General features: G+C 38.1%; 1 protein-coding gene across 1 annotated transcript in view; it reads right to left on the reverse strand.

Moving 5' to 3' along the window:
* SYN2 (synapsin II) overlaps positions 1-16,654 on the reverse strand; it is a 204,067-nt gene that overhangs the window by 94,734 nt on the left and 92,679 nt on the right. The window contains 1 exon segment of the mRNA XM_064454350.1: positions 1,146-1,235. Coding sequence (XP_064310420.1) covers positions 1,146-1,235 — 90 coding nt within the window.

Raw genomic sequence — 16,654 nt, forward strand, 5'->3', positions numbered from 1 at the left:
ATATTTAGATCTGCTGCTCCAATACAGTACCATTCTCCTTTGGCTCTACAAAACTTCTGTGTAGAAAATTTACTAAATACGTAACTGTGGTGAAAGCTCTTTTCAGAAGTGTCATATGTGACAAGAGAAGTGGAAACATCTGTGAGTTAATAGTCCAAAGAAACCAGAGAGAACTGGGAAAGCAGTATGAAGAGCCATCCTGCCACTCTTGCAAGATATCAAAAAATACAGCAGAACTGTACCATACTGTGTTTATTACCAAAAGATGAGTCAGACGTGGGAGAAAGACGACTTCAGAAGAAATCTTAGTCAACTGCTGTCACTGAGGCTTATCTTAGATGCCACCTACGATAACGAAGTGCTAGCCAGAGTCTCAAGACAGACAAACAGCAGTTACAGCTTGGGAACCTTACATAAGCAGCTAACTAACATATTTATCATGACCTTACAATGGTACTTGAATCACAGCTGTGTGACACATGCTGAATGGATTATATTCTAAAAATAATTGATGCTTCTCTGCTAGTCTATTCAATCAGCAAATAGCCTCCTTCCAGTTTCTCTCAGTGCTGAAAAATACACTCAGGAAAGAATTTCTGTCTAGAAACCATAAGAAAAGTATGAAAAAATTGTCTGCAGCATAAGACACATCATGAGTAAAGGCCATGTTATTTTTATGAATGCATTTATGTCTGTAAAGGACTGGGAACCAACGTCAGCTCAGGTACAGGAAGATCACCAGTTATAACCAGCCTGATTTTAGATTTTAGAGGTTCTACACTGACAGGTACATAGCTTTGTGCATCATCTACAAAGATAATAAACACTTTGAACATATAATAAAGGACTAGGTTGAAAACAAACCATAAAAGTAACTCTTGCTCTTTAATAGTTGTTCAGTGTCTTTATAAGAATTTAATCTTTTTAAGTTATGAAGTTGGTTAGCCGAAAAATTACTGCCTTCACATCTGAAAATCTTGCAGTTAACCATCACAATGCTTTCAAGTGGTCACCCAGTCTCATCCCTCTGAAAGCTTCCAAAATTACTGTTAAAGCAGACAGTAAATGGGGGAAACGAATTGTGTGTTCACAGTTCCTGTTTTACAGAGACAGTAAGTAAATTTAGTATTGGTATTTGCACGTACCATTTCCTTGTGATTTGGATAGAACGTTTGCTCAATTAAAGGGAACTTCTCTGGACCCAAAGTTTTGTAGACAGACACCAGCTGGGCAAACTGTAAAATAAAGCAAAGCAAAACAAGAAGCTTAGGGGAGAAACCACATTCCACCAAAATTATCTCACACTGTCATTTTACTTCTTGCCTTCTGCATTTCATAAACTCAGCAAATACGCATACACTGTATACACTTTCTCTCTCCTCCTCTCTCACATGCACACCATTTTTATCCATCCAAGCTATGACTTCATATACAGATCAACAAAGATCTGTAGATCTGTAAATACGTCTAAGAATTAAGCCTTCACATGTACAGAAAATGTAATGCACTGGAATGCTGGTTTTCAGATACCTCATAGTCTATATATTTTAAACTGATTTTGTGATAATAAAATAATTGTAATTTTGCATTTTCTACCGTCTTTAATTGAAGATCAGGCATATTTCACATTAATTTAGCCTCTGGTACCTCACTGACATTGAAATGCATTTTTGCAAAACTGGCAAACAGTGAAAAGCAATAATTGTGCCATACGTAACCAGTCAGGTGAAGGACAAACAAGAGAATTTTAATTTCCTAGGCTCTAGACATGTACCATAGCCACATGGCCATTCTTCCACAATCAACAAAGATGTCGGTAATTTGAACAGCTACATGTTATTGCCATTTCTATTAATGTTTTCTTTCTGGGCCCTTTCTCCAACATATCCAGTCTACCTACACGCAGGACTGTTGTAACTTAATATAGAAAGCAAAACAATGTTTAAACACAAAAAGACAAAGAATTCTTTATTAAATAAAAACGTATTTTGGGGATGTTCTGTTTAGTGAACAGACCAAGACTTCTAACAGTTCAAAAAACTAAATCACTCTTGAAATCACAGCTTTGCAATTGAGGTTTCTAGGGAGCAAGACGACTTTGGCAGTCAGAAGACCACTATTGTTTCAAGACTCCAAAGCTCTGGCTTGTACATGCCTGTGATGTGTTTAATTGTCATTATGCCAACATGAGACATAAACAACTCAGCACAACAGTTTCAATAGTGGGATTTTCTGGTTACAAACAGGGAAAAAAAGCAAAGAACAGAACTCCATCCATAATGTGGTTAGATAAAATGTTAATGCAATTTAGGGTGCAAGGATAGTAAACACTGTTTAAAAGGGAAAAAAAATGATGAAAGCTTTGTATTGCATTTCCAGCTGGCATAGAGAATTTGTTTAATTTAGTGGTGTTTACTTAGGTTTGGTAAAACACATATTTAGATTTTGAAATCCTGTGGAAAATACCTTAATGATGAGTAGTTTTCACCAAAAGCTTAAGAAATTCTAGTTGGATAGTGTGCAGTACAAAACAGACTTCAAGGAAAGGAAATATTATCACAGCTACCAAAATAAGGTGGGTTGCAAATAGGATTCCTGGCAACTTAATATTTATTTCTGCTCTTACCCAAGATCCAAATTCAATTTTTTTTAAGCAAATACTGCCTATTAAATGCATTATTTTTGCCAAATAATTATGTTAAAATAAATCTCTTTACCTATATTTAAGTAAAAGCCTTTAAAAAAAAAAAATCACATGATTATACTTCCTGTGATTTTTTTCCTTATTTTCTTTTCCATTTTCACTCAATGCAAACAAAAGACAGTGAGAAACTGATACTGTTTGTAGGGGTTGTGGCATTCACTCAAGAGGTGAGAGTGCTACAATTAAGATTAGTACTAGCAAATGTTTGTTTACTTAAAAATAAAATAGTATCAACCACAGATAATAACACATGTATCACTCTAAAGTACCCTCTATTCTAGCAATTACACTGTGAAATAGCATGTAGGAAAAGTAGGTTTAAATTTCCTCATGGAGAGGCAAGAAATAACTCAGATTTCCCACAGCTGGGGGGAATGATTTAACCTTTGCCCCTGCTGGGACACTGCCACACCTGTGTGTCTAAAATTTTAGGAATCTCTTGTCAAACTTTTCTTCCCCAAAAGAGCAGCTTGATAAATTTAACCCAAATTCACATAAAACTTTGGCATTGTAATTGTACATCCTTAAACTGCTTTAAATATTTATCTTCCCTGGTTCCTACTGGGCAGTATATGAAAAAGAATCTAATTTATGTTTTAATGAACTTCCATCAATTTCTAGTGTGATCTGGACTATACCATTTTATATTTTCCTTTTGAGCAGCTGAACCAACCAAACATCATTTATACAGACTGAAGCAAAAGACCACTTCTGAAAATCCTGTTGTATCTGGAAAGTTTGGAAGCTATACAGAGCTTACAAACAGGCTGAATACAGAATACCACCTTGCCTGCTTTTCTGTCCAAACCAGATTTTAAAGGTCTGCTGGAAACTACACTAAGGTTGATTTGACCTCTCTTAGACTTTATAAAAAAAGAAAAAAAAGACAACAATAACAAAACAAAAAAAAAAACCACAAAAACAAACGCCCATATTAATGCTTTGCCTTGATTAGAGTTTTGAAAATGTTTTGTTTTACTGGGCTAGCTAATATGAACTTAAATTACACCTTTAAATCACAGTAAAGTTTATAAAATTTTTTACTGGGCAAGAGCATCATCGTTTTAGATAATAAACTACTGAATTATTATCTAATTATCTAATTGAATGCTGGATGTTTTCAGATACAGAATGTTCATGAAATAGAGAATACTGATAAAGCCATTCTATATTTAAATAAAGTATTTTATACGGATGCTAAAAACCCTGGGAGATTTTAACAATTATCTAAAAAAAGGAACTCATAGAGCTTAGTATTTCAGCAGGAGTCTTTTCAACATCTTAAAAAACAAGAAAGTGAAAAAAAGTCCTTTAAGCTCTTATTTTAGCTAGCTGAATTTAATTCTCATTTTCAAATTTTGCATCTTCAGCTCTAATAGACATATTCTCAGGTACATAGGTTTATGGGTTTCAGATGAGGGGTTTTTTTTAATTTTTTTAAAGAAAAAATAGTGGAATTTCATAAAATTCTTTGTAATGTCAGCTCTTCTCTTTTCTACTAGGGACTAAATGCTTTGACATCTAGGCCTACAGATTGTTCCTCCATAAAAGAACAGGAGAGCACCAGCTGTATTTTTCCTCCTCTCCAACAAAGTGTGACACAGATAAGAAGAAATACTTAGTAAAAAAAAAAAATACCCTTTGATCTCCTATAAAAGCTTTATGGGGTTTCATTACACTAAGAATGGAACACTATAAATTTGGCTTCACAGACTGTACTGTAATCAACCAGCGCAGTTACAAAAAATCCCTTTGCTAACTTAGAATCACAGAATCATTTAGGTTAGAAAAGACCCATAAGACCATCAAGTCCAACTGCTAACCTAGCACTGCCAAGTCCACCACTAAACCATGTCCCTCAGCACTAGATACACACTTCTTTTAAATACCTCCAGAGATGGAGACTCAACCACCTCTCTGCGCAGCCTGTTCCAATGCTTGACAACCCATTCAAAGAAGAAATTTTTCCTAATATCCAATCTAAACCTCCCTGATGCAGCTTGAAGCCATTTCCTTTTGTCCTATTGCTTGCTATTTGGGAGACAAGACCAGCACCCCCCTCACTACAACCTCCTTTCGGGTAGTTGTAGAGAGTGAAAAGGTCTCCCCTCAGTCTCCTCCAGGCTAAACACCACCAGTTCCCTCAGCTGCTTCTCATCAGACTTGTGCTCTAGACCGTTTATCAGCTTTGTTGCCCTTCTTTAGGCACACTCCAGCACCTCAGTGTACATGTTGTAGTGAGAGACCCAAAACTGAACACAGTATTCGAGGTACAGCCTCACCAGTGCCAAGTACAGGGGGACAATCAATTCCCTACTCCTGATGGCCACACTGTTCCTGATACAAGCCAGGATGCTGCTGGCCACCTTGGCCGCCTGAGCACACTGCTGGCTCATAGTCAGCCAGCTGTCGACCAACACCCCTAGGTCCTTTTCTGTCAGACAGCTTCCAGCCACTCTTCCCCAAACCGGTAATGTTGCATGGAGTTGTTGAGACCCTGCTGCAGGACCCAACACTGAGTCTTGTTGAATCTTGTACAGTTGGCCTTGGCCCATCGATCCAGCCTATCCAGATCCCTCTGCAGAGCCTTCCTACCCTTGAGCAGATTGACACTCCCACCCAACTTGGTGTCACCTGCAAACTTACTGAGGGTGCACTTGACACCCCTGTCCAGATCATTGATAAAGACATTAAACAGAACTCACCAAAACACTGAGCCCTGGGGAACACCATCTGTGACCAACCACCAACTAGATTCTCCAGGAGAATGCTGTGGGAAACGGTGTCAAAGGCTTTACTAAAGTCTAGGTAGACAGCATCCACAGCCTTTCCCCCATCCACTAGGCAGGTCACCTTGTCATAGCGGAGATCAGGTTAGTCAAGCGAGACCTGCCTTTCATAAACCCACGCTGACTGGGCCTGATCACCTGGGTGTCCTGCACATGCCCTGTGATGGCACTCAAGATGAGCACCTGCTCCATAACCTCCCCAGCACCAACATCAGCCTGACTGGTGTGTAGCTCCCCAGATCCTCCTTTCAGCCCTTCTTTTAGATGGGCCTCACTTTTGCTAACTTCCAGTCAACTGGGACCTCCCCAGTTAGCCAGGACTGCTGATAGAAGATTGAAAGTAGCTTGGTGAGCACTTCTGCCAGCTCCCTTTGTGCTCTTGGGTGGATCCCATCTGGCCCCATAGACTTGTGTCTGTCTAAGTGGTGTAGCAGTGGTGGAGCAGGAGGCTTCATTCTGCTCTCTGTCCCTGTCTTCCAGCTCAGAGGGCTGGGCACCCAGAAAATCATGGAATCATTAAGGTTGGAAAAGACCTCTAGGATCATCAAATCCAACTGTCAACGCAACATTACCATGCCTCCTAAACCATGCCCTGAAGTGCCACGACTACACATTTTCTGTACACCTCCAGGAATGGTGACTCCACCACCTCTCTGCACAGCCTGTTCCAATGCCTGACCACTCTTTCAGTAAAGAAATTTTTCTAATATCCAATCTAAACCTCCCCTGATGCAGCTTGAAGCTGTTTCCTCTTGTTCTGTTGCTAGTAACTTGGGAGAAGAGACCAACACCCACCCCACTACAACCTCCTTTCAGGTAGTTGTAGAGAGCAATAAGGTCTCCCTGCAGCCTCCTCTTCTCCAGGCTAAACAACCCCAGTTCCCTCAACCTCTCCTCATAAAACCTGCTCTCCAGAATAAACAACTGGTCTTACTATTAAAGCCTGAATAATGAGTTTGCTTATCACTTTAGATGAGTTAAAATGTTCTTAATTACAGACATGTCATCCCTGAAATGCTCAGATTTTTTCCTGAACAAATAGCACAAACTTTTCCCTCAAAGATAATTAGATATGATATTTAAAATTAATTACTCCAGATGGTGCTTTGTGTTACCTTTAATTCCAGCAAGCTTTGAATCTCTCGTGCCAGACTGAAGGATATGTATCATTGTCCATTCCAGTGGAGAATTTCCTGGTATGTTGTGCAAGATTTTTCATGCAACAAACTACTTGACATTTGCCTGTACATTTGTTCCCTATCAGGGAAGTACCACTAAGCTGTGTATTATAAAACCTTTTCTGTCTGAGATTTTCTTTTATTGTGAGTATTTCTTATCTGTGTGCTTTACAAGTTAAGGCTTGCTTCTACTGACAGTGCAAGAACTCCACCCAGCCATCTAATACTTCGTAACAACGAAAATGATACTAAATTCTCTGAAGAGTCTGTTTCACCAAACCAGATGAGTTGGCATTCTCTAGGACTAGACTAACAGGAAAACTTTGATAGATGAACACTTTTTGAATCCCTCTGTCACAAAAAAATGTTGCTTTTAGCTAAGATTTAACGTATTTTTGACTGCTCTAAGGTATGGCTGCACCTACAGAGTGGAGAAATGTAATGCAATACCAGTTTACTTCTGGATTTCCATATACAAATTTGCCTTTTACCAAATGTATTAAATGTGTATCAGTGTTTGTGGGTGAAATTACTAAAATAAAATTTCTAAGTTTGTAATATGATCTCAATATTCAGTATTGCGGCCAGCTTTCTTTGAACATGTATTACTTAAAAACAGATGATGCAGAACAGTTTAAAAATCAGGTTGTTATGCTGATTAAACGTTTAGACAGAGTAAAAGTTACATCCTACTGTATACTTAAATTATTCCTTTGTAAGACTAAGACTTGATGAAAGACAGCTTTCCATGGAAATGCAGTAGATGTCTCTAGTATTTATCTGTGAAATGCTCACTAGAGTAAATTATGCTTGAATATGCATATCATTACATGTGAGCACAGATGGGGGCCTCAGCAACTGGATTTTCTGCTCCAATATACAAAGAAAAGCTTCTTTCTCCCTGTAAGGACCTACAGAGGTCTCTTGTCAGGTCTGTAGGTTATGAAGCTGAAAGATTAGTTGTTTTACATTATATACTGGTTTATGTTACATTTCTATTATTGGAAACTAATGAAGACAATGACACATTGATTTTTTTTTTATCCTTTTCAGATAGCACTGTGAAAAATGTTCTGAAGTCCATTTTTAGGCTGAGGCTTGGAAATGTGGCTCTTCATTCCAGAAAGAAACATGATTGCCTTGTAGAAGTAAGAGATGTTCAAAAGCACAGACTAAGTACCATTAGCACACCCATATCAAGGGTCTTTGGTGGCCAACAGGATGAGAGACAAACATTACAGACCCTTCAGAGGGAGAAGAAATTAAGCAGTTGTGTGGAACGGACTGAGAGGGTACATTTGCCACATGTACTCTGTGGGAGTCAATTTACTTTAACCAATATTTTTCACTCTGTCTGCATTTTGAGCAGAGTTTCTGTATTTCTCTTTATGGGTTTTGATTTTTTAAAAATTACTATTACCTGGGAAGTATCTGTGTTACTTTTTTTATGCTCTTCATAATATTTGTTCTTTGTTGCATTTGGCCTACATTTCTTCTATTATGCTTTAGTAAACATTAAATACTTTTCCAGAAGGCTGAGTACATACACATTTGATTTGCTATTTGACACCTAATACTAGAATTGAAGGGGACAGGTTGTTGACTGTAGCTTATGTGCCTCTTTATGTCAGCAGGAGCTGACAGACAACTTAATGAAAGTACATAAACTTTCTAAATCAATTCAAAGTTTGACATGGCAACTAAACAATAAAACATCGCCTACAAATAAGTTTGGGCACATTAACAGAATACAGAAAAGATGGGAACTGACAAAAGAACTTGATGTTCCTCCAGTAGTTTTCCATTATTATGATGCAAAGCCAAAGACAGCACAATTGGACTATGAATGGGAAGATAACTTATGTGAACCAGAATTCAAGTCGTAGTTCAGTTTTATAACACGATGAGTTATTTCCTAACCCTTTTGCAGCCCAGCCTCACAGGAGAGCATGGTGATGATCTCTGCCTCACCAAGCTGAGCTGCAAACCCCCACTACATTTTTTTATTCAAGTCCTGCTGCTTGACCCATCACTCTGGGACTAGCAGCATCTCCTCCTTCCACCTTTGACTGCAGCTGATATTTCCTCACCTTCTTTATCTCCACCTCCCTCCTTACCCTCTGGGGTGCTTGTCTGCATCTACTGAGATGGAGCTACTAAGCCTGTGTGGATTGTGCTGACCCTTCCCAGAACCATTTGGGTGTCTCTGCTCCATGTTACCCAGAATTTCCAAAGGCTTCTGCACATCTCCTGCAGCATGAGTACTGCAGCCTGTATTGCCTCTGAGAAGCACATCTCTCCAACTGCTAATCACTGCTGGAATTAACTGCTGCAGTATGTTCACATCAGAATTACATCTGATGAGATATACAAGACATCAAGAATTTCTACAGGATGCAAAGACAAAAAAAAGCCTTAAATAAAAACCTCATGCCCTTAGAAGAACTGCACGCAAAGCTCTTGCTTACAGATTATCCGAGTGCATCCATGAGAGGAAAAAAAAATTTCTACAACAGTTAGAAAAGCGGGATTTAAAAAAAACCAAAACCCAACCCAGAAAAGGATCACAATCAGAGATATTAAAACTTTTCATCCTGGCTTGCAAAGTTGGGTAGCAAGGCATCTGGCAATGAGAAGTACCTTGGGTAATGAAAGAGGTGGTGACAAAATGTGTAAACAGTGAGGAAAGTGAGATTTAAGGAAGACATGGATTAAAATGAAGGAAAAATAGCTATGAGCATAAAAGGTAGAAAACCGATCAGGACATGTTTGTCAGAAAAGAAATAGCAAAAATTAGTGACATAAGGCGTAGATGAAGAAGCCTTCTGGAACTTTTTCCAGAACTGAGTTCTGGAACTGAGTCATTCAAATAAAAACTATGAGGACTCCTTCTTGGGTGCACTTGGCAGCAATGAGAATGTGCAGTTTATTCCACTATTATGGGAACATCGAGTTCAGTGTCCTGTTCAAGGAAACATTTGTGCACCTGTTTATTTTAATGGGACTTGGGCGTGTGCTTAAGCACTTCTCAAAGCGTTTGGGGCTCACCGCAGTAAAAAGATTTTATTGGTTTGTGGATTTTTTAAGAAACACTAAGATCCTGAGACTTTCCACTTAAAATAGTAAGTTTTAATAAAAATAGTGAATTCAATGAAACTTCACAGTAGAGGAGGAAATCTATCTTCTAATGCAAACTGGGTTTTGCAGATACAGCCCTCCTTATTAGGGAGTCTTTTAGTTAATGAAATTTTGTGCAGGTGTTCAGATGTGTCTGTATGAAGTTATCTTCAGATACAAAGCATATTTATGTATTAACCACTGAAGTTAGAACTAAATCCCCTTTTAAAGCTAAACATACAGTTAAAATACATTTTTTTTCCTTTCTCTTAAATTGTATGTAGATGCAATCATAAGCATCTACAACTTGTTCACAGAATTCAAACTCAGTCAAACAGGACTTCCTACCTACAGGGACTTCCCTGTTCCAAGATGTTTCCTTCATTTCAGCATGATAAGGAAAATTGAAAAACTTCTCACGTGATCCACTGGCAAAGCTCTATGGTAGAATGCCATTCGCCAGACAAGACCAGCCAACACGCTCTCTTTTAAGCCCAGCACAGGAAGTCAGAGGACTTCTCTGAGGTGGCCAGCATCCAAACAGTGCAACACTTCATAGCATTGTAAACTGCATCATAAACTAAAGATGATACTTCACAGAACAGGTACACTAGTTACTACACCTCGTAAAAGAAACAAGGACAGGTAGACTTTCCATCTATTTCACATGTGAACTGGAGCTACAAATAGAACAAAGAAATGACAGCAAGGAAATCAGATGGCAACAGCACCACTGGTGGGAGTTTTGAAAAATATGAGTGAAAACAATCCTTGTGCAGAGGGAGAGAGGGGACAGGAAGGAGTGGGGACAGGGGAGCCAGCACAATGGGAGGGATTTTCCTGGATGGGTGACAAATTCCTTTTTCAGGAAGGGGAGTCTAGCCCCCAGATTCTCCTCATCACTGAGTAGTGTTAGATAAAAGAAGCCAATATAATCTTTATGTATATTTTGGTTAGAAAAAGTTATCATCTTAGGTACTTTCATAGGGACTATAACACACAGGTTTCCTTTTTAATTAAATATTAAGATTGCACAAGAAATCAAACTTAATTTTCATAATCTGGCCTTCAGTTATGGATATTTGAATTCAACAAGCACAAAAGAGGGTTTTGAATTTCAATACCATAGCAGGAACAGCAGATAATACAAAGGATATGAACCACAGCTTTATAGTCCTGGTTTTCAGATTAATCCTACAACCTTTATTTAAATACAGTTTCTTTCAGTAGAAGCTAAGAAATGGTTAAAAGTCTGTTTCAGTATTCTGCCACGAGAAATGTTCAATGCAATGAAAGTCTGTAATGGATGTCAAGAGTCCCATTACTGCTTTTTAGCATGGAGAAGAACAGGCAAAGTGACAACAACCTAGCACAAAATTCAAGAATGCAATAAAAAAAAAATCTGAGTCTACTTTCGCATCAAATTGGCCTCATGGCAGTAAATGCTGGTCAAAGCAAAATATATATATGTACAGACACTCCATTGATATATAAAGAACCTCATTGTTCAAGCAATGACTGATGAATATAGAGCTGTAAGAATTACTTGCTGTATTGAACAGAAAACAAATCATCACCCACTAAGGTATGCTCATTATTTAAGAGTGTCTGCTTTTTTCAAGTAATTTCAGGTGAACTTACATATTTTAGAAAAGCAAAATCATTTAGTAACACTGTAATATTCCCTCCCCATTGAATAGATTAAGCCTAAAATAGCTCTATAAAAAAGGTGCAAAGAAGAAAACACACTGCTACATTTAATATATTTAGATTCTTTGTCATGCATTTAAATTAATAATTATTTATGAACTTTGCTTCAACTTAATGTTAAAACTTGCTAGTAAATTATCTTTTGACCAAAAAGCTTAAAATGTTTTCACCTTCCTTCCAACACTGTTTGGTGAACTTACTTTCAGCTCTTGCACCACAAATCCATCAACATGTTTTGTTTTAAGTGGCAGACTGAGCAAAGAGGCCAAAATCTTCATTGGCTGACAGAGAATTAAACCACATTTTTTTATGCTTAAAGTTCTGCTCAGATCAGTGCTGAAATAGCAGCACCTGTGGACAGTTTGTTCTCCAGCTGCCCTATAGATACACAGGCATCTGCCTTCACTGTGTCTGTAAATCTAATACCCTTCATATGAGTAAAAGCCACAAAGCTGATTTTAGAAAGACCTCTACCATTCATGCAAATGTTTGCAAATTGGCAAATGGGATTTGTTATAGAGATTGCCACACATTATCACATGAAGCTGTTCAAACTTTACCACCCATGCAATTGCATCCAGTGCCTAAGAAAGCAACTCTTCACTGCTTGAGAAAGAGATGAACAGCACCTGGCTTCCAATCCTGAAGTGGAAGAAAGGAACTGCTTTTGCTACAAGTAGCTTCCTAAAGTATAGGGGTAGGAAAAAGCCATTAAACAACCTGTTTGGACGGACTCTGGCTGCCCAGTGTCTCCATCCTTATCTATCAATTAGATAATCTCTCCAGAATGTTTGAAAAAACAAGAAAATTCAGTGCTGGCTCCAGGTTGAGCCAGCCTGGCTTCAGCCAGGTTGCAGGTGTGCACTCTTTAGCCTTGACCTTCAATAAGATCCCCTCTGGCATATGGAGAAGTGCAATAACCAGCGGAATTCTAGCCCACTGTTCAGCATTGTTGAACAAATTTTAGTTTTGGTAATGAGCACCGAATTTTCTTACAGTCCAATAAATATTCAGTAAGAAATTTATAATTTCTTTCTCTGAAACAGACATGGAAGAGCATTGAAGGGTCTCATAGATTTACAGTAAATAGGTTTTCAAAAGACTTTTATTCTTGTGCACATTCATTTTATTTATTATTCATTCTCCAGAAGATACTCTGACACAATATTGAAACTCATCTGTGTGGTTGCGTCTGCCTATTAGCATAGCTTTAATAATTTGTGTCAACAGGAAGCTGGAATGAACAGAGCTCAGTTTTCTAATGTGCTCCTCCCTGCACAGTGCCTACAAGATTCCTGACAGTGCCCCAATCCGTTCCTCAAGTTTATTAAACTATAGCTTGAAGGGGGAAAAACACAAGAGTGCAACTGCTAACAGCAACACACGGAGGAGGAGAAAACAAGGTGGGGGAGTATTATGATACCATCAGAAAGCAAGAAAGGGCAGTTAAAACAGACCTTCCAAAGAAAGCAAGGTAAGGAAAGAGAAATTAAGTATTCAGTAAGAGTAGAAACATGAAGATAGTTAAGTAGAAAATAATCTGCAAAAGAAATGCAAAGCAAAATAAAACACATGAAGGCATAGAATTACATAAGCTTGGCAAAGGGAGCAAAAAAGAAAAATGTCAAAAAAACTTGCAAAAAAGTATTTGGCCGTCCGCTCACAAACTGTAGGAAAAGAAACAAACAAGAACTGCAAGATTTACAATACTACCAAGTTTGACTACAGGAAAAGCCATAACCAGCCCTCCCTCAGAATGATTGCAGATGAGCAAGGAAAGAAATTTTGGCATAACAATGTGTTCTATGGCACTTCTCTTATTTTTAAAACCCTTAATAACAATAAATTCCTACACTGAAGCAAAGTCCCAGTGATATTTTGAAGTTGTTTTAGTACAAGGTGGGTTCACACCTGGAGCTCTATGTAAAAAATGCCCAGATCTTTCATCTGTCTTTAAAACAACACAGATATGTCTGTCTTCTCTGGGCCTTAATTCCACTCTGCCAGCTTTTGACAGAACACAGTTCCTATTTTTTTCCTTTATTGCCCAAATTACTGAACCAATGCAGCTGTTGGCACTATGCCAACAGAGTTCACTTGAGGCCAAGCAGGCTCAGCACCCAGCTTTCCCATCCATGCAGTGATACATCTCTTCACAAGTTGTTACAGCTATGCAGTAGCTTGACACTCTACAGTGGGATTTCTACATCCCCTCTGTGATTACATCATGTCAGTATTTCAAGCTAAACACAGACTCTTACACCAGCATGGCAACAGGTAATTAAGGTCATGGTGCTCGCAAATGTTTTTTGTAGACCCATCATTATGTTGTAGGTTGTGCCATCTCCTTCACCAGAGCAAATGTGTAATTAACATATCAGCAGATCCTTGAAGGCTTCTATACCAACCACTGTTATGTAGTCTCCCAAGGAACACTAACAAGAGAACAGATTTGCAGCTAGCTGTAGGTGCTGTTATGTTTTCCCTCTGCATTACAGGAACCAGAACTGATATCATGGAATTTGGTCTGATTTTGTGAGTATTTTCTTTCTTTTCAGTCATACACACTTGGTCTATACAATTGCAGCAATTCTGTAATCTCTGCAGTGTTGAAATGCTTATCACTATCTGAACCTAAAAGTAGCAATCCAGCTTCTATGATATGTGTAATTAGTAGGTCACAGTCCAGGTTTAACTAAAATAAAGCGTTCCATCTATAGCAGCCATAGACATGGAACCTTGCAGCCCCTGACAAGCAAGTCAGAGTCTGCACTTTCAGTATACTGACCAATTAACTCCACCTCACTGCATAATTCCACTTATTGGCAACGTGCTATACTCAGTATGGGTGAAGAGCTAATAATCTGTAGTATTCCAAGAGTGCACCCCTATCACCAATATTTGTAACTGAAGCTAAAATCAGGAGTAGGGTTCAAATGATGTAAACACTTAAGCATGCAAATTTTACATCGATTTTAATAGGAAGCATGCAAAAGATGCGTGGAGGAAGGAAGACATTTTTAAAAAATTCAGCCCAGTATACTGGAAAATCATGGGTTTGTTAAAAATACTATTTCACCAGTCTGAATCACAGGCATAATATTTTACCTATTACTGCAAGCACTGTCATTATCATCACATTTTCCAGTTACTTCCAGCCTCTGCAATTACTTACTTAGCTCACCTACATCATGTATTATCGGAAAGATTACAATCTCATAAGCCTCAGTTAAGGAATGTCTCACTTATTTCTCAAATAACATTTTCTAAAGGAAAACAAAGAAAATACCTAGACTGTTACTTTATATATATACCATATCATAACCTTGGGTAATTAATTATGTTATTTTTTTCTTTTGGCTATATAAAACTTTCATAAATACTTTACAACAGGTTCTGCACACCATTAGATATGTGTCCTGATCGTAAGATGGATCATGAATCCAATGAGGAAAGGATACATTTTTGCCTCACCTTAACTCGATGTAACTGTAAAACTAGGTAAAATTTTTATCTCATCTGAATGGGATGAGTCATGCACAAGACTTTACTTTGCAACATGACCATGCAATGAAACATTCCAACATGGTAAGAGAGGGTATGAGCCTTAAAATGGTTCCTCCACAGCTCTGCATGCACTTACTAACAAAGAACTCAGTCTTTATTTAGAAAACTCATGCTTTCCCCCCTAGGTATGTAGCTGACATTCTTACTAGCGTTGAAGTGAAATGCATCTCACAAGCCAGGCTCCAATTTTTCATGAGGTAGGTGGTAAGTATTATCACAGTGAAATAACAGTACTGTAATAATCCCAAACCATTAACATATTTCAGTATGCAAACATCTCACCACACACATTCATTTCAATATTTTTTTTGCCATGGTTGCTAGCATCTGAACTTTTCAAATGGTTATCTGGTGCTTTGAACTTCTGACATGCATTCAAAGGAACTATGTATGTCCTGACACCAGAAAACACAAGCTTGAAGACTTGTTTTCAGAAGTGTTTTTAGTATGTTCCTGGCAACCTTCCCACCACACCCCCATCTTTCAGTAATACACCTGAGATCAAATACAAATTTGCTGACTGTCTATTGGCAAAGACACAGAAACCCACGTGTGTCTGCAAACACAATACAAAAAGAGTTCCGCTGAAAAACTACAGGCAGGTGCTTCAGTTTCTAACACAGGGTGTGAATCTGTCCTCAAGGTTGAAAACAGATGCTGTACATCTGGAGCTGTACGTTCTAAAAAGCAAGGACCTGATACTCTGAAGAATAGTAATTTTTGTTTAATTAAATTATTTTTTAATTTATTTTTTTTAAATTACATTCAGTTAATTAAAAAACAAAGATTTTGTATTTGAATTCTAACTCTCATTTTATTTGATAGCCCTTTGATGACTAGTCTAACCTTACTGGCTTCCCCTCCTAGCAATTCTGTACTACTCCTGATTTTAAAGTGATGTAAGATCAAAGGGCCATGACTAATTCAATCATTTTTCATCCCTTAAAGGCCTATTCCATTGGACACCCTATTTTTTTTCTGCTGTTATAGAAGTTGTGATTCACTTCTGCCACTCAAATTTTACCTGCAGGAAAGTCAATCTATTTCATATCAATTAATAAAGACCATTATTTATGGATTTATCTAGAGTTCTGATTTATAATTTTTCATAGGGCTTTTGAACTGGCAATTTTTTATAGAAATAGTTTTCATAAAAGTGTCATCCATGTTAACAAAGGAATTGTCCAGAATTACTCCTGTACATGCTATGAAGAAAGGGGCTAACTGATTTTAAGTCTAAGCACATGCTTGCTTACTCACACTACTGCAAAATTGACATGGACACTCATGACTGCAGAATACGCCTTCTGAAATCCTTTCCGACGCTAAGATGTACTTAATGAAAAGGTACATATGTACATAGGCCCACTGTTAAACCAAAAAGGAGAGTCAATCACCAATGACGCTGAGAAAGCAGAGATCTTCAACACCTTCTTCACCTCTGTCTTTACCAACACTATTGGGTCCCAGGCTTTGGGAACGAAATTGCCGATTGATCCAAACACCGACCCACCATCAGTGAAGGAAGAGTTAGTACATGAATTACTACAGGAGCTTGACCCCCAAAAATCAATGGGCCCTGACGCCAT

Source organism: Phalacrocorax carbo, chromosome 6 (genome assembly GCF_963921805.1).
Source record: "Phalacrocorax carbo chromosome 6, bPhaCar2.1, whole genome shotgun sequence".
NCBI classification, from domain to species: Eukaryota; Metazoa; Chordata; class Aves; order Suliformes; family Phalacrocoracidae; genus Phalacrocorax; species Phalacrocorax carbo.